General features: G+C 35.9%; 2 protein-coding genes across 2 annotated transcripts in view; one reads left to right on the top strand and one right to left on the bottom strand.

Moving 5' to 3' along the window:
• The window catches only part of LOC142337872 (leucine zipper transcription factor-like protein 1), a 458027-nt gene that overhangs the window by 36685 nt on the left and 397169 nt on the right, over positions 1-24173 (top strand). The gene's annotated exons all lie outside the window — the stretch shown is intronic.
• On the bottom strand, positions 3308-22594 carry LOC142337871 (ribonuclease H1-like). The gene is made up of 4 exons (XM_075387472.1): positions 22445-22594; positions 21557-21905; positions 14960-15108; positions 3308-4046 (listed from the first exon to the last, which is right to left on the bottom strand). The coding sequence occupies exons 2-4, from the start codon at positions 21898-21900 to the stop codon at positions 3613-3615; spliced, it is 927 nt and encodes a 308-aa protein (XP_075243587.1). The 5' UTR covers positions 21901-21905; positions 22445-22594; the 3' UTR covers positions 3308-3612.

Below are 24173 nucleotides of genomic sequence, written 5' to 3'. Positions count from 1 at the left end.
TGTGCTAGAAACGCAATATAACTATCTGGGAAAGCAAAACAGCCGAAGGAAGACAGCCAAAGGAAAAATAGCCATCACCGGAAATGGCGGAAGTGAGCAGCCCTGATCTCAATTTGGATCAAAGCTGGCGGAGAAAAAGTGTTGGCAATGGCTTGATTTTTGAATACAAGTTAAACCGTGGGTTAATTGGCTGCGTTAGTTTTAAAGGAATTTGATAATTAAAGTGAACTTCAAAATATCCATTAATAACTAATTAATGGGTTCAAGATTAAAACTGTATTGACTCCCAACCTCATCTGTCCAAACCTATCAGCCACATTTTTTGCATGTCTAAAAGTTTTTGACTCCACTACGTCAAACCTAGCGGCCATTTCGTTTCGAAATCCCCTTTATGCCCCGTAACGTGAACGAATCTTCAGTTAACGGCAAAATCTTCAGCCCGAACTAAAATCTCATCAAAGGTCTACATTGAATCACGTTTCACAACGGGAGTTCCCACCCACATCCTCCGGTTATTTTTCTTCCAATGCCTGATTCAGTCAGTGGTACCACTGATCGTAAATATTCAGCCAGTTTTGATAATCGGTTTGCTAATTTCAGCGTCCATAATAGAAAATCACTCCCTACAACGATGGGTGTTCAGAAGTTAATAGTAGTCCAAAACACCCAATTCCAGGTGCACAATTGGCCTTCCCGTCATCTTAACAAACAACTGACCGAGTCCGTGTGCGAGTCCAATTGTTTCTAACTCCAAATTGTGCAAGAATTTTACACAAATTGTGCTAGAAACGCAATATAACTATCTGGGAAAGCAAAACAGCCGAAGGAAGACAGCCAAAGGAAAAATAGCCATCACCGGAAATGGCGGAAGTGAGCAGCCCTGATCTCAATTTGGATCAAAGCTGGCGGAGAAAAAGTGTTGGCAATGGCTTGATTTTTGAATACAAGTTAAACCGTGGGTTAATTGGCTGCGTTAGTTTTAAAGGAATTTGATAATTAAAGTGAACTTCAAAATATCCATTAATAACTAATTAATGGGTTCAAGATTAAAACTGTATTGACTCCCAACCTCATCTGTCCGAACCTATCAGCCACATTTTTTGCATGTCTAAAAGTTTTTGACTCCACTACGTCAAACCTAGCGGCCATTTCGTTTCGAAATCCCCTTTATGCCCCGTAACGTGAACGAATCTTCAGTTAACGGCAAAATCTTCAGCCCGAACTAAAATCTCATCAAAGGTCTACATTGAATCACGGTTCACAACGGGAGTTCCCACCCACGTCCTCCGGTTATTTTTCTTCCAATGCCTGATTCAGTCAGTGGTACCACTGATCGTAAATATTCAGCCAGTTTTGATAATCGGTTTGCTAATTTCAGCGTCCATAATAGAAAATCACTCCCTACAACGATGGGTGTTCAGAAGTTAATAGTAGTCCAAAACACCCAATTCCAGGTGCACAATTGGCCTTCCCGTCATCTTAACAAACAACTGACCGAGTCCGTGTGCGAGTCCAATTGTTTCTAACTCCAAATTGTGCAAGAATTTTACACAAATTGTGCTAGAAACGCAATATAACTATCTGGGAAAGCAAAACAGCCGAAGGAAGACAGCCAAAGGAAAAATAGCCATCACCGGAAATGGCGGAAGTGAGCAGCCCTGATCTCAATTTGGATCAAAGCTGGCGGAGAAAAAGTGTTGGCAATGGCTTGATTTTTGAATACAAGTTAAACCGTGGGTTAATTGGCTGCGTTAGTTTTAAAGGAATTTGATAATTAAAGTGAACTTCAAAATATCCATTAATAACTAATTAATGGGTTCAAGATTAAAACTGTATTGACTCCCAACCTCATCTGTCCAAACCTATCAGCCACATTTTTTGCATGTCTAAAAGTTTTTGACTCCACTACGTCAAACCTAGCGGCCATTTCGTTTCGAAATCCCCTTTATGCCCCGTAACGTGAACGAATCTTCAGTTAACGGCAAAATCTTCAGCCCGAACTAAAATCTCATCAAAGGTCTACATTGAATCACGGTTCACAACGGGAGTTCCCACCCACATCCTCCGGTTATTTTTCTTCCAATGCCTGATTCAGTCAGTGGTACCACTGATCGTAAATATTCAGCCAGTTTTGATAATCGGTTTGCTAATTTCAGCGTCCATAATAGAAAATCACTCCCTACAACGATGGGTGTTCAGAAGTTAATAGTAGTCCAAAACACCCAATTCCAGGTGCACAATTGGCCTTCCCATCATCTTAACAAACAACTGACCGAGTCCGTGTGCGAGTCCAATTGTTTCTAACTCCAAATTGTGCAAGAATTTTACACAAATTGTGCTAGAAACGCAATATAACTATCTGGGAAAGAAAAACAGCCGAAGGATGACAGCCAAAGGAAAAACAGCCATCACCGGAAATGGCGGAAGTGAGCAGCCCTGATATCAATTTGGATCAAAGCTGGCGGAGAAAAAGTGTTGGCAATGGCTTGATTTTTGAATACAAGTTAAACCGTGGGTTAATTGGCTGCGTTAGTTTTAAAGGAATTTGATAATTAAAGTGAACTCAATTTCAAAAAAATAATTTCAATAGCTTAATACTTATAGCAATTAACGGTTCTCTCTGAAAGAAGCTGACAAAGATCATGAGCAAAAAATGCATACAAAAAAGCCGGTAATCTCAAAGTATTCATTTAAAAGTACAATCAAAGCAGCATTTTTGGCATCTCAGAGGCACTTGGAAGCTTACTTGCCGAAAAAAATCCAAAAGCTGCGCTGTAAAATTGAATTGAAGGACATCACATGCTCTCCAAGTTAAGATGGAAAACGTTCTAGGCCCTATGCAGACGAAAAAAAGTTTTCATTAAGACTTCTAGCGATCATTCAAAGTCTGAACCATAAATTTGATAAAAACGAAGTTTCAAAAACTGATAAAAGATGAAATTGAGCATAATTATAATCATTTTAAGGTTAGCGGCCTTTCCAAATAGCTCCATTTCAACTCTTTTTATGTTCATTTTTCGAATTTGAACAACCATCTTTGATATACATCTCATGTATATGTCTTAAAAAAATCTATCAACTCTTTGTAATATCTGTCGCCTATTTTCTAAATGGCCACCGTTTTCTAAAAGCCGCATATTGCTCACCTAAAAATTAAATCAAAAATTTGTCAGCCCGAAAATACCCCTGAACCCCAACTATTATAGTTACAAAATAATAAGAATTTATTGAATGTATGAAGAAAGTCCATACAAGAAACTTTTAGTCGGCTAATTGGTCAGTACTCATTTCAAATAGTTGTTAAAAACAAAGGACAAAAAGTTTCTAATCGTTATGAATGATACGCAAAATTTTTCAGCGCAAATAGACAGCATTTTTAAAATTTATAAAGTAATAAATTATTTTACTAAAATATATGTTTTATATTTATAAATATATTACTAAAAATATATTACTAAAAATGTAATAAAATACTTTACTCAAATAATTACAAACACTGCACTAATCTTGAGCACATTTCAATTGATCTGTACTCGGCTCAAAATAAAGTCAGTTTTTTATGTATCTGGAGCCATACTTATAACACCAGGCAGTTGCTCGTAATCTGCTCTGTTAACAGTGTCGAAATTTTTTAGCGCCCCACTGTGCAAATTTATTCGCCATTTCGTTGCCATACTCTCCTTTATGGCCTGGGATGTGAACGAATTGAACATCAATATTGCAGCATCGTGCGTCATAAAGCAGATCATCTATTGTCTTCAAAAGACTCTGGTTTTTGACAGGGGAGCCATTGTAACTTCGCCAATCGTTTCGCCTCCATTTCCGAATCCATTTGGTAGCGCTATTTACGGTCAAAAGGGAATCCGTTCTGATTATCAAATTTTGGATTTCGTTGTTCGCTAGAGCAGTCTTCAGAGCCAGAATAACGGCTTCCAGTTCTGCTCCATTATTCGTGGACCGAAGATCTCCAGATCGGATGATGTTTAACGGGTGATGATTCCCCCAGTAAAGTCCAATTCCTGGCGCTGGATTGGACCTTCCGTTACCTAAACGGACAGCCAAATACGATGCCAAATGATCTGAAGTTCTCAAATACATATTTGGCACAAGGAAATTCGAATCAACGTAAGGCTCTGGGATTTGAAAAATAAAAATAAACTAGGCAACTAGTTCGACCAACATTTCACGAAAAAAGATTTAGATTAGACCATATTCTCCAAAACAACAAGACCAGATTGTTTCAGCCTAACCAGATTGCTTCTTTCTTCGTTAATGTTGTATAGACATAGCCAGCAGACTACCGAATATAGCTGCCAAATAGAATTGCTGCCGAAGCAATTAGCTAGAAATAGATAAGGAACCGAGTTGAATTCATCGACAGCTAAAATGCTATTTTTTTCTTTGATTTAATTCCACAGTCTTTCTAACAGTGACGTTTATTATACAAATGATTTTCTTCGGTCAAACTAATTTTAAACAAAAATAAGCTACAAGGTGTGGAGGTCATTTTATTAAGTCAACTAAGCCACGGATGATGAAAATTTAATCGTGCAAATGCACTTCAAACCGTTGCTTGAGATATCGAGAAAAAAACTATGCGTTTGAATACCGTAAGTGAGAAGCAAAAGTCAATCAAAGCTAAAGTTACTAACATGAAAATCAACAAGCCAAACGAAAAATAAATTTCAAGACAAATTGTACGAAAAAAAGGCTGAAACTTAAATTGTTTCAAACAGAAACAGGAAAACAAACGCATCCCAGATATCATTCAGATACAACACATTCGATCTATTAGCCAAAAAGCACAAAGATCAAAGTTTTTCCACAAAAATGTTGACGAAAAAAACTTCAAATTTTAACAGACAGAAAAAAACGACAAATGATACCAATCTGTATCTCCAATTAAAACAGTTGAAGCAAAAATAGGCCAAACTAACACAGCAAGGCAAAATTCCGTTAAAAAATCTTCTGGGCGTCAAAAGCTACTCGAAACGCAATACATGAATCAGAAACAATTAAGGGTTAAAATTTCTCAATACGTCTCTTTTCCCACTCAGATTACTAGCGGAACAAAAGCATTTCTGTGAGGAACAAAAACAAGACACAGCCGGATGAACTCATGAATGTAGCGTCGGCACCTCCATCAACAGTACCAACCAAAAACGAAAGCATTAGGCACTAATCCAGTAAACTTCGCACCAATCTCATCAACCGCTGAAACATTTAACAGAGAAATAGTAACAAGATTCCAATGAGACTAAGCGCACTAATACCTTCAGAATCCAAAACCAATTATTGAATATAGAACTGCTAACTTTGATAGAAAATCCTCATGAAACCCCTTTCCTTGAAAGACTCGCAAATAAATTTCGGGAAAGAAAAAAGTTAGTTTGTTATGTCTGTTCTGTCAATAAACAGTTTTGTTTTGGTTGGGATTCTAATAGGCAAAATGAGGAGTTTTTGACCATGTTTAATTCGCAAAACCAAGAGAACAGGTAAAACAACAGAATCATTGTCTTGATGTCCAAAAACATAATTATGAGCGCAAATGAAACAATAAATCATCAAAATATTAGATCAATACGTAAAAAAAATTGATGAACTGGTTGCACGAGTATCAATCAGCATTAGACATTAAACCTATTTAAATATGTTTCACTGAAACATGGCTCAATGACATTGCGACACACACTGTTTTGAAAAACATGGCGATCAGAAACTAATTGCATGTAACAGAAACGAAAGGAGTTGCAACCAATTTTCAAAAAAAATTAGAAGGCATGAAGTGTCTACATACAAAATAATTTCTGTCAGATTTTTTTTCGGTATAACTAAAAGTCACAAAAAGAGTGTTTTAATCACAGACACGTAAATGAAACCAATTGCATCCTAAAAAAATTTTACAGAAGTATTTCAAGACTATCTCGAAGATGTTGAAAAAACCTGGCGATATCCATTTCCTATGTGGTGATCTGAATATCGACATAAGGAAACCATGGTGACAATTAATAGCTTAAAAAAAACGTTCCCTACGAGTTTGACTTCCGTAACTGTCATAAAATTTGCAGCACAAGGGAAACCACCCATAAAAGCAGTATTGATGTAGCGTATTAACATATGAAATTGAGACCTCTACCATCAAGACTACTGATTCAACATTACACGGATTTAATTCCTTGCAAACTACAATTAGATACAGATCAACCCTTTACTGCGAGACTCTGGAAAAAAATTAATTATTCCTCAATTTTGCCAAACATGGATTTCAAGCTAAGTTAGGTTTTTGGCTGAGTTCTTAAAAAGCGCTACGGCGATGATTATTTAAAAGCAGATTTTATGAAGTTTCATGGGCTCGTGGACGCTACCAGAATCAGTTTATTCCAACAAAAGTATCCAAACAAGTTAACGTCTAACAAGTTTGGGTGGATAACGAAGTTCAGAAATTTAGCTTCACTGACAAATAACCTCTATCAAACTTGCTTACGAGACAAAACTGCATGAAGTAAACTAAAGTACAATAGAAAAAAACAAGTTGCAAAAACTAAATGGAAAAAGTTACGCAATTTTTATCAAAGAAAATTTAATTCCAACACAAAAAAAATGGAAGCTTCCATAAGGCAATAAGCTGTGTCGGATTGTTCGATAATTTTTTTGCAGTTGCATCTAAAATGACGCCTACTTTCAAAGTCAAAAACAAATAATGAGATCGAATAGAACAAAAAAAAACAAATTGGTATTATGTTTTCACAAGATCATCACTGTGTGAACATTTTCACTGTCAAAGACTAAATTTGTGCTTGTTCCTGTAGAAACAGTACCATTTGATGACTACAACAAGAAGCGCGTATTCCCAGAATGTTTGAAAGAGGCAATAGTTATTCCCCTCCATAAATTGGAACACTTTGTTGATCCGAACAAATTTAGGCATATTTTTATCCTACCTACAATCAGCAACACAATTGAAAAAATCTTATTCGTTCAAATACAGCAGTTTTCACAACAAAAACAATGTTCTGTTTCAAAAACAGTAAGGCTTCATAAGAAAAATGTTCACAGGTAGCACTCTAGTCCAGCTAACGTATTAAAAACAAAAGACATGTGAAATAAAGACTTCATCAAAAAAAGAGCTACATTCTTCGGGTTAACGAAAAGCTTTTGGTACAGTGAACCATAAACACCTGGTTAACTTACTTCTTGATCTGGGCTTCCGAGGGCCGATACAATAACTCATGTCTTCTTATCTATCGAACAAAAGTCACAGATTTAGAATGCGTATTCAACTATCATCAAGGAAAACAATTGGAGTTGGAGTGCCGCATGGTTCAGTTCTGGGGCCTCTACTTTTTAAGGGAACGCAAACACAAATCGTGTAGTCAAATAATTCAATTAGAATTGATGTGTGACAAAAGTGGCAATAGGCACAAATCTTGATCGCATTATATACCCAGTTATTACCGCCCTTTTATATAACATACAAATGACTTTCGGTGACATGTGATGTTAACTAGCATTTTATCAAAGGCATCAATCAAACGTCAACACCAAGTGTTATCAATTCACATATAAAAACGGAATAGTACTCGAAAGCATCAATATAAACTGCACGTGAAATAAGCACTGTTTTCTCAACAAAGATGTAAATCAGCAAGTGAGTATACTTTTTCATATTCAAACAATTAATATTATACATTTAATAGCCCTCCTATCATAAGTGTTTGAACCTAGGAGAAAATCACGGAAGTGATATTTTTGTTCTCCCCAAAGCCTTTGTTAGGGTATCTGCCGGCAGGCGATCGGTAGGCAAGTAGTTCAGCTCTAATAGTCTGTTCTCGACTAAGTTCCGAATGAAGTTCACTTTCAACGCAAAGCGCTTAGTCTTGCCATGGTTCATGGAAATCTTACTAAGAGCACTACATGCTTGATTATCTACAAACACTTGTAAAGGTTCTTCAACTTCTATGTTCCTTTCCTTCAAAAGGTTTGCTAAGTGTGCCGCCTCTTTGTTGCCTCTTCTACTGCATTCAGTTCAGCTTCAGCTGTGGAGGTTGATACGCACTATTGTAACTTACTAGCCCAGCTAATTGCTCCTGAACTATTGTCAAGCTTGAAACAAACCGTTCGTACTTTTTCTGCTATCTAGGTTACCAGCCCAGTCAGAATCCGAAAAAACTTTTAGATCCAATTGATCACACTTCCTATGTATATATAAGCTTTTCAGACTTTGTACCCTTCAAGTAGCGTAGGCAAGATTTTGCGGCGTTCCGATGCTTGTTCCCCGGAATTTCTTCTAACGAACTCAAAAAATTAGCTTTTTGTGCAATATTTGGTCTGGTACTCAACGCTAAATATTTTAAACATCCTACTTTTCCCCTATAATCACAAGACTGCATATCTTGATATTCTTTGCTTCCTATTTTTGGTGAATCAAGTTTTGAAAGTTTTGAACTAACATCTAGACATTTTTCCAGTGTCCTACAGTCACTCATTTTAAACTCTATTAGTTATTCTATATAATCCTCTTGGCTTAGCATTATTTTGTTTTCTATCCATTCTATTTTAATGTTTGAGAACCAACTCAGGTTACCATAGCTACTTACTTTAAACTTTTCACTGCCTTCTTTTGAAGTTTTCGCAAAAGTTTTTGTAGAGTTCCTAACATAACCATATCATGTACCCAAGGACAGATCATTCCCTCTATATCTCCTTTGTCTTTTTTATAAAGAGGCACTCAACTTGAACAGATTGAACAAAACCCAAACCCCCAAGAAAACTTTTATTGAAAGGTACCAATTCCTACCAGATTGTTTCACTCAATATAAACTTTTATTAAGCTTATAGACTAATAGATTTCTATGCTCATTGAACTTTTCAAACCCTCAGGTTACTGCTAAAAGATCTCTTCACCAATGTCAGCATTTAAGTATGCAGTTATAATGTCCATTTATTTGAGCTCAGAACCGTTACAGAGTGCATAGCTAAAAAGTATCCTGAAAATTGAGAGGCGCGTTGTCGGTGAATAGGTCTCGTTGTAGACTCTGCTTGGTACTTGGCTAAAACCTTTAGCTACCAATCTGGTTTTATATCTCACTATTTCTCCGCTAGGCCCCCACTTCAGAGCACAATGCCAACGGCTATCAATAGGTTTGATTTCCTGATTATCTTCAAGTTCCCACACGTTGTTTTCAACTAATGAATTATACTCTGAATTATATGAATTTTCATTGCTTCGTACCAATTTTTGTCTTTTATTGCTTCTTCTGTTTATTTAGGTATCACATTATAATTTATCAAGTCATTTAAGAATGCTACTGGATTCAGATCTGCTTCCTATTCTAACCGTTTTTGACCTCCACTCAACGAGTTATTATTGAACATTTTCTGTTCGTTTAAAGTTACGTTTCTAGACTAACTTTAAATGTGCCTTTTTCATCCCTTAGTCCTATAAGATATGTTTTGCTGTTATTTGATGATCCCAAGAACATACCTTTTTGTGAAGTCCGATCTACTTTCCTTCGGAATGATTTCTCAATATGAACCTAAGCAGTACAACTAAAAAGTTTCAGTGCTTCAAAATTCGGCTTTTGCCCATACATTGCTTCGAATGGTATTCTTTTGATCCCCGAATGGTAACGAAAGTTCTTAATGTCACTTGACATGTTTATTGCACAAGACCAGTATGTCTTATCAAGTCCTGATTGCTCGATTAGACATCTCGCCATTGTGTTATTGTTCGCCAATTACGTTCAACTTCGCCTTTGTCTTCTGATGTATAAGGTGCGGAAAACCCTAGTCATACGCCTTGCTTTATACATAATTGCCATCTCGTTCGAACTGAATTTGCCAGCACCATTGCACACCAACGTTCCTGGTTTTCGTATATCTGCAAAGAATCGCCGGACCTTTTCTATTGCATCATCTCTTGTCTTTAGGAACTTGGCCCTAAAATATCAGTTTGGAATATTTCTAAGACATCTTTAGCTCTTGTCCCGGAATCTTTCGGAACGAGAGGCTTCATTGACTTTTTCAATTGACATATTTCACAATTCCCTACGTCAAGTTTACTTATTCTGAGTCCTACGGCATGATCCTTTAATTTCAAAAGATCTTCAATATTATGTACTAGACATTTGTGCCATAAACTTAGCCGGTCTCCACTGACTAAGTTAGTTTTCTGTACCTGTTGAATTCACTGTTTTCAAGAGGAAAAGATTGTCATGTTCCTCAAATGGGAAAATCGTTCCGTTTTTAGTTCTGATCTCTAAGTCCTTGCCGAACAAAACCTCATTATCAGCCGCTCTAAGTTTCGACACAGACCAAATTTTTCGAGTTATCAGAAACAAATATTGCATTTGACAATCTTAATTTCCGCTGGCACCCTTTTGAATCCTCTGTTCTTATCTCAATTGTCTCTCGTCCTTCAATTGAACTTTTGCAATTATTTGCGTTAGTTATTGTCCCTATATATTCTTTGTCAATCCCAAAAAAAAAGCTTTCATCCTTATTCATATGACTTGTTGCTCCAGAGTCTAACACTAGTTCACACGAAGGATTATTGATTGCGGTTTGAAAGAATGAGAAGTATTCTTCACACTCCGTTTTTGGTTTTTCAACTAAACTCTGAGACCCCGATTGATTGTTTTGATTAAACTTTCTGCTCTGGCTTACAAACTTTTTCTCTGGTTTCTGTTTCTTAAAAACTTGGAGATGTGACCCTGCTCGCCACATTTAAATCACTTTATTGGTTGCCCCCTTGTTTGTTCTGTATTTGCCTTCTTAAGTAGACAATCCTTAGATATGTGTCCAACCTTTTGACACTTGAAGCATTTTCGTTCTTTAGTGTAGAAAATACTCTCACTTTTCTTTTGAACATTCTCATTATCCAAATTGGTAAGGTCCCGCTGAATTTCTTCTAAACTCTTCTCTTTTTTACTCAATTTTACGAGTGTGGTGAAGCTCTCGTATTCTTTAGGTAGTCCATTCACAATTATTGAAATAAACATTTTCTCGCTCTTGCCTTCGTTCCCCAGTGTCAAATTGTAATTCATGTCGTCTGCTCTCGTTAAGTAGTCTACTCTGCTTTCATTCAAGCTCTTTTTAAGGCTAGTTAATTCTGATATTAGTTTATATAATTGCGGTCTCTCGAAACTCTTCAACCATTTGCAAAATATATCCCAAGCTTCAGTACCATCACCTTTATGTGGTCTCAGAAACAGAACTGACTTTTTATCTAAAGCTCGAACAAGTTCGTACCATAAAGTCCTTTCCTCTCTTCTAGTTCTTTTCTTCCTTTTTTTTTACAGCGTGTGCTCTTTGTTCCTCTGATGCGCCATTTTTAACAGTAGGCATATCTTCATGCGTGGCATCGCCAGTTAAAGCTTTTTCCTAATATCAACGAGTGCATACGAGCTTCAAACTGTTCCGCAAAATATAGGAAATCATCCTCACGCCCACTAAAAATTATTCTCTCTGACTTCGAACTCAATTTTTACCTGTCTGTTTTAAATTCTTTTTTATAGTTTTTCCTTTTTACCTAGTTATAACTCAAACTTTATTCGTTTAGCCTATATACCCTGTGTTACTGTGGTTTACTCGAAAGCTAAAACTGTTCTACGTAAGATTTTGCTCTTTTGCTATAGGATGAGTTGAAAATAATCGGCCTTAGAGCAAAACTCCTAAGTGTTTTTTTAGCGTTTAGATAAATGTGTTGCCTGTTGGTGGCCTCGTTATTAAGCGACGAATCGGTGTGTCGCTGTATTAGCCAAAAATGCTTTTAGCACATTGAGAATGCAACAAGATAGCACTATGAGCACAGTGAGGATAGCACAATGAGAAATGAGGCTAAAAAAACAGTTGTTTAAACTGAGCTGTTCTCAGCAATACTAAGTAAGCCGGAGAAGTCCTCCTAGAAAGTTCTGCTACACAAACATCTACTCGAACACAAAACACCCCCACAAGCTTCCACAAACAAAGCCACACACACAGTTACACAACTTCCGTGTCCACAAACAGAGTTACCCAGTCTGCTACACAAGCTTCGCCACAAACAGAGTCCAACAATTGGCTACAGATGCTCCCTCTCCACAAACAGAGTCCTCAAATTGGATACACAATCTCCTCCACACAAACAGAGTCCACAAGCAGCAAGAGATGCTCCCTCTCCAAAAACAGAGTCCACAATCGGCTACAGATGCTCTCTCTCCACCAACAGAGTCATCTAATCAGCTACAGAACCCCCTCCATCCAAACAGAGTCTCCAATCAGATACACAAGCTCGTTCTCTACCAGCAGCAGTCCTCCAATCAGCTACACAAACTCGTTCTCCAACGTAATTAGAGCACACTGGAGCTTCAGTCCCACTTGCTTTCCTTCTGACTCTTGACCACTGCTTGACTACAAGTCTTGTCCTCTCGTTCGTTTTCCAACTGACGTCAACAATCCTCTAAAGCAGCGCAGAGACAAAACAGCATAGTGTTATTTTTAGAGCGGGCTGATTACTTATCTCATAAAAGCTCTGGCCCCATAACCTATCGGTTAAGGGGAACACAGAGACAAATCGTGTAGTCAAATAATTCAATTAGAATTGATGTTTGACAACAGTGGCAATAGGCCCAAAACTTGATCGAATTATATACCCAGTTATAAGCGCCCTTTTATATTACATAAAAATAACTTTCGGTGACATGTGATGTTTACTAGCATTTTATCGTAGGTATCAATCACACGTCAACATCAAGTTTTATCAATTTACATGTAAAAAAGGAATAGTACTGGAAAACATCAGTAAGTACTGCACGTGAAGTTAGAATTGATTTCTGGACAACACAGATGTAAATCAGCAAGTGAGCATACTTTTTTCATATTCAAACAATTAAAAATATACGTTCAAGAATTCTCATTTTTGGCAAAATTGAGATCACCCAATTTTCAATCATCTTTGGATTATAATATTTGCCGATGAAAGAGTTCTGCAAAACAAAATGAACAGTAGTATACATTATCAAGAACGCGTAAACTACGTTGTCGGTTGGTAAAATTAAAAATCCAAGACAAAAAATTGTAAAAAGAAATAGTGGAAGCTTTACTGTTCACCCTGTGAAAAATGAGGAAATTATTAAACCAAAACCTTATGCAAAGTTCCTTTTTATTGATAACCATTATAAAATTACCGATTCTCAATACTTAATCGCTTCACTATTGCTCAAAAAATTGCTGAACTTTTGTATGCAACGGCAAGCAAAACAGCCCAAGAGCCCCTGGAATCTAAACTGTGTCATTTGGTTAGAAGTATATGCGGTTTGAGAAAATACGCTTCAATTCGTACTGTGAGAGAAGGCAATCAGATCTAAGCTGTAAAGGAACTGAAATTGAAAGAAATCTTAACGTTATTAATCATAGTTGAGGAACGAGAGCCCATTGGAGGAAATTAAATCAATAATAACTTAAGTTGATCTTGAGAAGGTACGAAAAGCGAGAAGTACATGTAGATCCATCGAAACAACCCAATGACGCAACTAGCTGTAGTTCTAAATCTATTGGTGTAAGGGTAAGGAATTTGCTCATCATGCTCAACTACAATCTCAACTTTACAACAAGTATAAAAGCAATAAATAGAAACAAATTGGCAAATTTTATTTTTGTGCGTCTAATGTTCCATTCATGGCAATGCTGAACTACTTCCAAAAATTTACTGAACCTTTATTTTTTTGAAATTTTATTGGTTTTTTAAATCCATTTTTTTGCCAAAGAGCGCAATTTTGTTTAAGGATTTCTGGCCAAGTGCCTTTAAACTGCTTAAAGGCATCACTAGACTAGGCTTCTTTGAAGCATATTGATGACCTGCTGGAACTGAGGGATGAGTTTGTGCTGAGTGCACAACATTTACTAGGCTTCTGAAAACCAATTTCATTCAATCAATTTAAATGATTAAGTCAAATAAATTTTGCTCAATAATGACTTTGCTTTTGATCATAAGATAAACAGAAGCTCGGGACAAAAAGCAAAAAAAAACAGTATATTGGAAACAATTAAAAATTCCATTTTTAATAGAAATTCGTTAGCATCATTAGACTTTGGCTGCAAAAAAAGCTGAAAATGGATTCACACACTAAAACCGTTAGAAAGTATTGCCAGAATAGCAAAAGGCGAGAGCAAACAATGACATTAGGAACAAACTTTTTCTAAGTTTGAAAACTAAACCCTAAGAAACAATTGAACTGTCAACTACATACAACATCTGGAGGCTGATAAAAAGCTTTTTCTTAAAAAATGCATAATTCCAAATAGCCAAATCTGCTCATTCAAATCAACTGTAGAGGGCGTTATTTCTTTAAGTCCAAATCCAAAAATTGTTGACAAAAACCGGAGAGAACAAAAAAATTTAACAATAAACGAATAAACGTCAATTTTAGTCATTTTCAATTTTAGCTAAAAGGCTGCTTGAACATATTAAACATCTGATGAAAAATGCGGTACAAATTCACCTGTGGTAAAAAAAATGAGCAGTCGGATAATCAGCTCAACTATAAAAATTTTAGATCTCAAAACACCGAGCTAGCGTGATCACGCACAGTGAATGCATGATTCAGCAATCAGACTGTGCGTCAAAATAGCACGCATCCAGTCAAAATAGGAAGGAAAAAACAGTGTAAAAATTGCATGAAGGCATTCAGATGATTGAGATGAAGTGCATGCACCGGTAATTGTCTAAGTATATCTATTCGAACATAAATCGTAGTCACCCGAGGTACGTACTGCTCTGACACGGGGACGCCAGTGTCCCAATGCTGGGTTTAAAGTTGAGCTGCCTTGAGGTTTATGTGGCTGAGTCTTTTTATTAACTTGATTCCTTAATGGCTATATAGTTTTTTAAATTAAGAGTAAATTAATAGCCATATCGCTTTGTTTTCATTCAAGCTTAAATTTGCAACTTAAAACCAAGTTAATAATAATCCCAACTTACCAAAACACGATCCATCTACATATACGACGACGTATTTATTGCGATACCCACTTCTGATGAAAGAGAACGAGTCCTGGTACAGAGTCAATTTGATCAACTCGTCGCTCCGGTCACTTTCAAACGTCACTCGGCGTCCGAGAACCTCGACTCTGAAAATATTACCAAAAATAATGAAATGGGGAAAGAAAATACACTAACGCCTCAAAAAGGATTACGTCATGAGTGAGAGGTCATATGAAAGCTAATGAATGCTAGAAAACAAATAGTGTTTATGGTTTAGAGATGATAACCCAGTTAGTTGGAACATCTAAAGGACACCAAATTATAACACCTTTAGTCGTAAATAAAAACATAAGTATCAAACGTCGCTGACTATTTTCTCTTAAACGACATTCAAGTGATTACCTTTCAGGGTAGCTAAATTAATCTTACGGAACCACTAGGAAGGAAAATGATTAGACGAAAACTGAAAAAGGGAATGCCAACAGACTGACATAAATGCTAAACTTTGAGAGCAGGTGCCAAAAAGACCAATTTGCATTGAAACTCTCTAACTTCAAGAAACATAGCTGGCAGATTGCCAGAATATAAGCCACGAAAAAGATTCCTAGTTAAAAAAAAAACTATCCAGACCAAAGGCAAAAAGCCAATCAAAAATTACAATCAGATTTTTAATTATATCATTATTTTCGAACTTAATTACAAACACAAATGTCTTTCAAGCAATATAGCATGTTAACTATCTGTTTCACGCGATCCTATCTTTATCGAAGTTCAGTTAGAGTTTAAATTCTCAAATTATAAGTAAAACGAGTGCAGAAGTCATTTAGCGAGGTAGGTCATGTATGATCGAAAATTTCATAAATTACACAAATTGATAAACAATAACAAAATCAAATCTTAGGCAATTATTCAATTTTTGTAACAAAAACAGAAACAAACTATCTGGTGAAGCAGAAGTGGTCAAAATTTTAAAACGGACAAACACTTGCAAACTCAAGAAAACCGCCCGGGTAATAATCATGGTGAGAGAATCCAGATCTCAACACTGTCCTTAGAGATCTAGACACGTAGTTCATTAGCAAAATTAGGGCCGATAATCACAAACTATAAAATCCGGAACTCAAAAAGTTTAAATTTTAGGATCACAAAATGCAAAAAAAGTCAGTTATAAAATTAGATCTTAATCAATCAAAGTGCTTTTACACAACTGAGCAACAAAAATTATTCAATCAGTTGAAACCTATTTGAAAATTCATTACATTCGTCAGAAAAAAAACTGACTCCTGGAAAAATTAATAACCGACAAGCAAATGAATTAAGTGTAAATAAAAGTCAATCAAAAAAATTGAAATTTTGATTTTGCCGATTTGTCTTATAAATGAAGCAGTCTTCTTTGAAATAAAAGGTAACGTTGAATAACAGACGAAGCTGTCATTTAAACCAATTTGCCTTTAATTTTCATGCACTTACGGTCAAAAACATTTAGCTATGAATAGCCAAAAAATCTAATGATCATAAAATATCTCAACTAAATGAACCAAAACAAATTACGCAACAAATTGATCGACCAGAACTGCAAGCAAACATTCAGAAAAAACACTTCAAACGCTCAAAAAGAAAGAAAAAGCTCAAAAGCATCCTCGCCATATATACTGACAACAAATCAATTCAAAGATTAATGAATAATCATTAATAAAAATTCAATAGAGCTGCTGCCTCGATCAAAATCAATTTCACTATAGCCAGCCAATGTCGCGAAAAATAGCCGCAGTTAACCTCCTTTTACGCAATTAAGGATTGAAACACAAAAAAAGAGGATATCGTAATTAACCGAAAGTGTCAAAAACTGTTCTAATTGAGCGCACAATTTCAGATAGGCTCGAAAATTATACTTAATTCAGCTTCTAAAATGAAGGCTATTCTGCTTAGTACCGATGCCAGCTAGCAATCGTTCCATTGAACTTTGGTAACCTAATGACTTAATGACCGGGATTATTGGATTATCCCGTTTCTTTGATTTTGCTCTCTTGATTTTCACCACATTCACTACATTGCGTAATTCAATGAATAAAAGCATCTAAAATTGATCCAATTGAAAAAGTGAGTGAGGTAAGTCTGAGCAAAATCGTGACTTATGTAAAACAAAAAACGTTATCAAACGTAAAAGCGAATTAATATGAAACATAGCCCTGGAATAAAACCTAATTAATTGGATTAACCTATGACCGGAACATCAACATTTTTCCAGAAAAATCAAATTTTGTCAGTCAGCAAAGCATATGTCTATAAATGCGCAAATAAAAAAAATCTGGCAGCTAGTTTTAATAATTTATTTTTCCAAAAATACTGTCGTAAAAATCACCAAAAACAACAACAATTTATATAACTACTGACTATAGCTTAAGTTCACCCTACAAAAACCTTGGATAAATCCATGAAACAAAGAACGTTTCGCAAATATCAGAATTTTTTTCAAAATTAGTGTCCTCTAAGCAAAAAAAATGCAAAACAAAGAAAAATAATTTAACTGCTTCCAACATGAGAATTGAGAAAATTTTTTCAATGGTAAACCGAAGAGGTTGCCAGTAATAAGACTGACTGATAAGCCAACAGGAGTAAAAAAGACGCAAACAGAATTCACTAATATTTTATAACACGGGCAGAAAAGCAGCAGCTGCAGGTTCAAATAGACGCAATTAAACCACGTGTGAAAGTTTATAATAAGTTTTTAATATATTTCTGCACTATATTCAAAACATCGTAAACCGAAGTCATATTTTAGGCACGTGAAAAATGTTATCTCAAAAACCAAAAATTAGTCAAGACACCAAATATTCACCCCACTGTAACGATTGATTAAATTAAATTAAGCTTCAAACCAAAATTGCAGTTACACTTCTCCAGTGCTTTACTTCTACAGCGGGACTAGAATCAATACTCAAATTTTACTTATTCACATTAAAAAGTCGGAAAAATCTGAACAGATCTTAAGAAAGCGCACCAATCCGATCCAAATATTTGGACTGTAAAAACCGTAGCAGGACAAATACTGACCGGCAATTCGATGAATTGTTATTGACTAAATTAGAAGGCACTACGAACTGATTGGTGAAACAGCCAGAAATATCTGACCAAAAATATCGAAAAAACAGTTAACTACCGCATGTTGACAAAAACCAACAGCGATTTTTGTTCAAACACCGTATTCCCACTCTACTGTAGAATTTAAAAAAAACAACACCACCAAACCATCCGGTTCTTTGCTCCACACTTCCTGCTTCGGCGTGACCAAAGAATCACTTCAAATTGGCTAGAAAAATTATCAAAATGTGTGAACAGATCTTTAAAAAATAGCCGACGATTCCTGCACCCAAGCGAAGTAAACCCGAAGTAATCATTGCCAATCGCCAAATCAAAGATAATTATGAGCCTACTGAATAACTCTATCAATTTAAAACAAAAACATGAAAAAAGATGAATGCCCAAAATTGATTTCTGTAAAAATATCTGATAAAATTTCTTAACACGTTACAACTCTGAAATAACTAATGGCAAAACAACTTGCAATACAAATAGCCTTTCTTCAAGAAAGACTTGCATGTGATGTAAAAAAATTAGGAACAGTACAGAGAGAAAACCAAGGAAAGAGAAAAAAACATTGTCTCAAAGTTCCTTAAAAATTTTAAAACGCTACCTCCTAAAAATTGTTCCGGAAAACCTGTAAAAAAATTTTTGCTCAATCAGTAAACTATATAATGTTAGTAAAATAATTACTAAACAGCAAAAGACAACTAAAAACCGGAAAAAATTTTGTACAATCAAATAGCAGATATCTATATGAAAACAGATACCTATATGACATAGATAGTGACCAAGAAAAACTATAGCCCAAAGCTCAAATTCAGAAATAAAACATAAACCGACTAATGTCGAGGAATTGCTCGCGAATGACAGGCGGGTGCAACACGTTTACAACACGTGCAACGGGTGGCTAAAGATGATTAAAATTACCCCCATTTTCTATAATAAAAACAAAAAAAACTAAAATCTATCAAATGGAAAGATCACTTCAATCATTTGAGCACTTAAGTTCAACTAAAAAACTCCCTAGAAGCAATAAGACATGGAAGAATAATTTAAAAAAACGGTAACTAAGGGTCCAATTGGCAAAAACAGCTCAAAACAGTCTAGAGGTCTAATATTTTTGTCCAATGGTCAAAAGGGCTTCCAAACGCATTAAAACTAGTTCAGATAATTGACACAAACCTTTTTCCAATAAAGTTGAAATAAAACTAAAAAAACTGCGTCGCAAAACCCGAACGTAATAAAAAATTGCTATTTGCTCGCTGAGCGTACCAAGTTGGATCGCTCCATCTCACAATAAAAGATCAACAAAATAACTCCAAATTCTCTATCTGCCTTTGAGTGTTGTTCAGCAGATTGGCATAAACAGTTCGTTTCTTGTGCGGCATTTGACTTCCTCTAAAACATCACCTAATATAGAATTCACGGATTTGAAAAATAGATCACCATTACTCCTCTTCGAGAGCAAGTAAGAAAATCCGATGAGGGGCTGACGTCGACTATTAACTAATACCAAAAAAAAATTGACCTAAGGATAAAAAACGGCTAAAAATGCTTAACCGTAAGCACGTTTCTATTTGATAAGTCATCGACTAAAAGCACTGCATAAATAAAAATTAACCTCTAGGCCAGGAAAAATTTGTTCACGATGTCGTTTCCTCGATTTCGCTTTTAGGCCAAAACGCTACCTGAACAAATACTAATTCCGTAAAACAAAAAAGCTATTAAAGTTGTCACAGCGAAAAGACAGTTTTTTTCGTAAGCCAAAATAGAACAATACTCTTTCGCAGAAATGTTTTTGATCTGAAGATATATGGTTAACAGCAGCTGCAAAAACAACACATCATCCCCATATCCATTAACTACAGAAGTAAATGCAAGTTGAGCTCAACAGTGATCACACTTTGGAACTGTTTCCTTGGCACCTCCCACTCTTTTTTGTTTCCATTAGTCAGTGTGGACAAACTGACGCGTGTTTTTGTTCTATGTCTATCAATAACGATTTATGTGATACCATAACAAAGTTGTTAAAGTTTCGATTTTAGATGGTCAATTTGTACCGTCAGACAAAGAAACAGTTCCAATATTTTCTTTGGACAAGTCAAACATTTGAAGATTAGACCACGATTAATTACAAGCATTAGATAGTGCTCATAAAAGTGAGAAATCAAATCAAAGCCTATCATTCAGAGAACTGATTTCTAGTAACGCGACTGTAATTACGCCCAACAACTATTTTTTATTTGAAAATAAGAAGGCCATAATTAGTAGCGAATTCATGTCTCATAATTGTATTAAAGTGAATTTAACGGTGCCTCTAGCACAGTTTGTTAGAAAGCCATTGTTCATTTCTGTAAGAAAGCAACTGTATGAGCTGAAGGCAAATGACAATCCGATCAAGGTTAATGTTTTTATGTAGAGAAATGTAAATTTGGCTCCTTTTTAAGCTGATACTAAAAAAATTGGGTCTCTTCCGTCATTGAGCCGAAGTGCGGTATGCGTCTCCAGTTACAGTATGATTAATCATAGAGCAAAAAATCATGCGTCAATATGTAACGTATTACAAACGGAAAAGATGCAGAAAAATTAGCACTTCCAAAGCATTTTTGGGATGTTTTGCACCCCCCCCCCCACCTATAGCACATGCCATATTTGTACATAATGGTTTACTTTATTATACGCTGGTAACTGCGGGAACTGGTGGGGGGGGGGGGGGGGACGTAGACGCGAAGGGGGGGGGGGACAAACAAACGGAAGAGATCCGCATTTTCGAATCATTGCCACTGGGCATAATTACATCGGACTTTACCATCGTACGACTTACCATGCCCCAGCACTAAAACAATTGAATGTTATAAGCTGCCCATCAATCAAATGGTAGCAATGTGACGATCAGAAAATTTAACTTCTAAAACTCTCTAATACAATTGACAGCATAAAAGGCAGATACCAGTTTAATGCAAGCGAGTAACCCGAGTTTATTGCCAATTTGAGAAACTTTCAAAGATGGAAGTAATGGTTAAGTGACTCTGCTTGAAGTCACTGAGAACTTCTGGCGTTTATCGAGAACCGCGAAGCGGTTCGAGATATCAAGTCAGAATTTCGAAGTGACTTCTGCAGAGTCACTTAACCATGTTTAAAACACGAAACGCGCACTTTTTAAAATGACGAAAGGCAACGAAATTGAGATTCTGGCTAAGTAGCAACTTCTGGCACTGCAGACTTTCGGCATTTTAAAAGGTGCACGTGAGTATTTTATTGCTGTTTAGGGCTAGCAACAATTTCAGATTTAAGCAATAGCCTGCACTTTTTCCGCATGCGCAATTGACTGATCAGCCTAATTTCTCCACATATCTTATGCCAACTTTCAAAACATTATGGATTAATTATCATCAGAAGACAATTGCGATGGCACGTAGTTCCGATACGTCAGATTTGACTGCTGTACGAGCGACTTCTTTGATATCACCATTAATTTGACCGATATCGGGCAGTTTAGATAAAACTCACCCCCCTCTACTTGACACGTTGCTTATCAAATTTCTTCCAATCACCACATCATCGAAGTCACTCTCAACGACATAGGGTCTCAATCTAACAGTGAATCTCCTCCCTCTGGTGTCGTACAAACACATGTCAATTTCAAAATCCATGATTCCCAAGATACTCAGCTTGCACGCCTTCGAATTATGGCTCAGATCCTTCCTGATGAAATAACCGTTGATGGGAATCAGGCAATTGTAGGAATAATTTAGATGGTGGAACAAATCGCGTGATATGATGCTCTCCGAATCGGTGTAGTCGGATGCCTTCACCGTCACCCCACTACCCTCAATTTCCCCGTCGAATTCCATTTAATCTGTAATTTTAAATCCCAATCGATAGATTGCTTCTATTGCTGAGCTGTTGAAAGATTATGGAATGCAAAACAGATGCCCTACATATATCTTCTAGAAAATATTGCTTCAAATTAAGCAGATCTAAGCTGATCAAATAGTTTTCAACAGATCTTTGTATTGTTAACAAGGGTTGGACGTCAAAAATGTTTATTACTTAGGGCAGATTTATAATAATTTTTTAAATTTTTTAAGAATTTATCATGGTTCTTCTCGCTGTTTCACACGTTCAAAAAACTAGTAAAAATTGCACTACCGTATAAAAAAGTATAAGCTTTCTCTGATAATTAGTTCTTTTCGTAATAGAAACAAATAAAACATTTTCCCCAAAATTCGCGTCAAATTTTTTGTTACACTCAACCTTGCTGTCAAAATTATTAAAGAGGCACAGTGTCATGGATAAAAATTATTACACAATTCCTCCCTGAATATATTTGATTGAATTTGAAAGAGACTAAATTGCTAGATTGTCATTGGATAAAATTGTATGTAGTTAACTTACTGAAAAAGCAGTACAATTGTTGTTTGTAGAAGTTGATTGAATATTGCAGTTGGATTATTTGGAAGATTGTAAAACAGTTGGATTATTTGGAATGTTGAATATATTAGCTGAATAATCTAGTTGAATTGATTGGAACTCTGCATCGAACCAGCATCTGAAATAAATAAGCAAAAAAATCATTTTATGAATTGAGAACGAGACTTAAGTCTTACTTTAGGTCTCATTGTAGGTCTCTAAACTCAAAACAATACCTCAAAACACTGGTGCTTCATCGACATACATTCTTCATTGTTAATTAGATGGCGTTTCTTTCGAGACCTGCCTATTACGCGTGGATATTTGCACCTGTGTTAATACGAGCGTTTGTGTGTGTATGTATGTTCGTGCGTGGGCGAGTACAACGGAGGGGCTGCAAACAGTAACATAATTTCACTCAAAACGACACGCGGGGGGTCAATTGAGCCTTAATATAGCCGGTGAGGGGGTATAATATCGCTAAGGCTTTTCAAATGATGGTTTTAGAGCTTATTAAAGACCACTGCTATGATTTTAACTGAAACAAAACGAATTGGCGCACTTCTCAGTGGACCCAATAGTAACCTGCCGCAGAGTAAGTTTGCAACTTAAATTCGGAAAGAACAGTTTAGATCAAGCCAAGATAAAGAAGTCAAGCGTGAAAAAGTTACTCAAAAAGTCAAAGCATCGAACAAAAAAGCAATTAGGCAAAACAACCGCATAAAAATGGTGAAGTAGGACATTAGGCCAACGCTCGATCATGCGGAACTAATTTTGGTAGCTATTAGGCGACAATTTTAACTACAAATTTTGTAGAAATTTGGCGAATTACAACATATGTTTATGGTACTTCACAATCCAATTGACAATATAATATAAGCAAGTGTCACATACAATTGCCTTTACATAAAAATGAGTTAATACATTATTTCTACAACCCCCGGAAATATCAGGGAAAATTTACAAGCTACTGGGTGCAAAAAAAATTAGGCGTAATTAGGAGATGAACTCGAACAAAAATGCTGCAATTGTCGACTGTGCTCTTGCAAGCTATTATTATGCAAGGAACAATTGATAATTTTAAAGCTTCATGTACAGTCTGAAGCACCGTCCAAGCTTTTTTAGTTGGTTATCACCCAACTTCCACAAAATGTAACAAACATGTTAGCCTAATGGCTACAAAAAAAGGCTTTTCGCCGATTCGAGCTTTAGCCTAATATCGCATCCTCCTAAAAAGGACTACTATAATAGCTAGAAACTTGGTCTGAGAGCAATTAAGAGCTATATATTCGTTTTTTGAGACAACGTTGAAAAGCAACTGATTTAACCCATTTGAACGACCACAAAAATTTAACGGCAAAGAATTTATATTAATTGACCACTCAATATGGAGCAAAATATCTAGAAGATGCCGAAAAGACTTTAATATACAAAAACATAGCCGGCAGATTGCCGGAATAGCTGCGAAAGAAAAGACTTGCTTGCCGTATGATAGAGATAGAAACAAATACAAATATAAGTTGAAAAAGTTATCGAAGCCGCTCAAAAAGCTATGTAAAAAAATAAACGATAAATTAATGAAGCTTGTTAAAATTCATTGCGCAGAAGCCTTTTCATTAGGGACCCTTATTACACATATGAGTTCCTTTGACCTTAAACTAATTCAAAATAAACTTTAATTTTAAAGTGCACAAAAATAATTTTATTGAGTGAG

This window comes from Convolutriloba macropyga, chromosome 4 (genome assembly GCF_964194025.1).
Source record: "Convolutriloba macropyga chromosome 4, txConMacr16.3, whole genome shotgun sequence".
Taxonomy (NCBI): domain Eukaryota; kingdom Metazoa; phylum Xenacoelomorpha; order Acoela; family Convolutidae; genus Convolutriloba; species Convolutriloba macropyga.
The sequence above is the reverse complement of the archived record's forward strand: the minus strand, read 5'-3'. Positions and strand labels throughout refer to the sequence as shown.

Coding starts and splice junctions, on each gene's coding strand:
- LOC142337871 (XM_075387472.1), bottom strand. CDS start 21,900: ATGGAATTCGACGGGGAAATTGAGGGTAGTGGGGTGACGGTGAAGGCA. Junction 15,109..21,556: donor AACGTGTCAAGTAGAGGGGG/GTGAGTTTTATC, acceptor TAATATTTTCAG/AGTCGAGGTTCTCGGACGCC. Junction 4,047..14,959: donor TGTAGATGGATCGTGTTTTG/GTAAGTTGGGAT, acceptor CTGTCCGTTTAG/GTAACGGAAGGTCCAATCCA.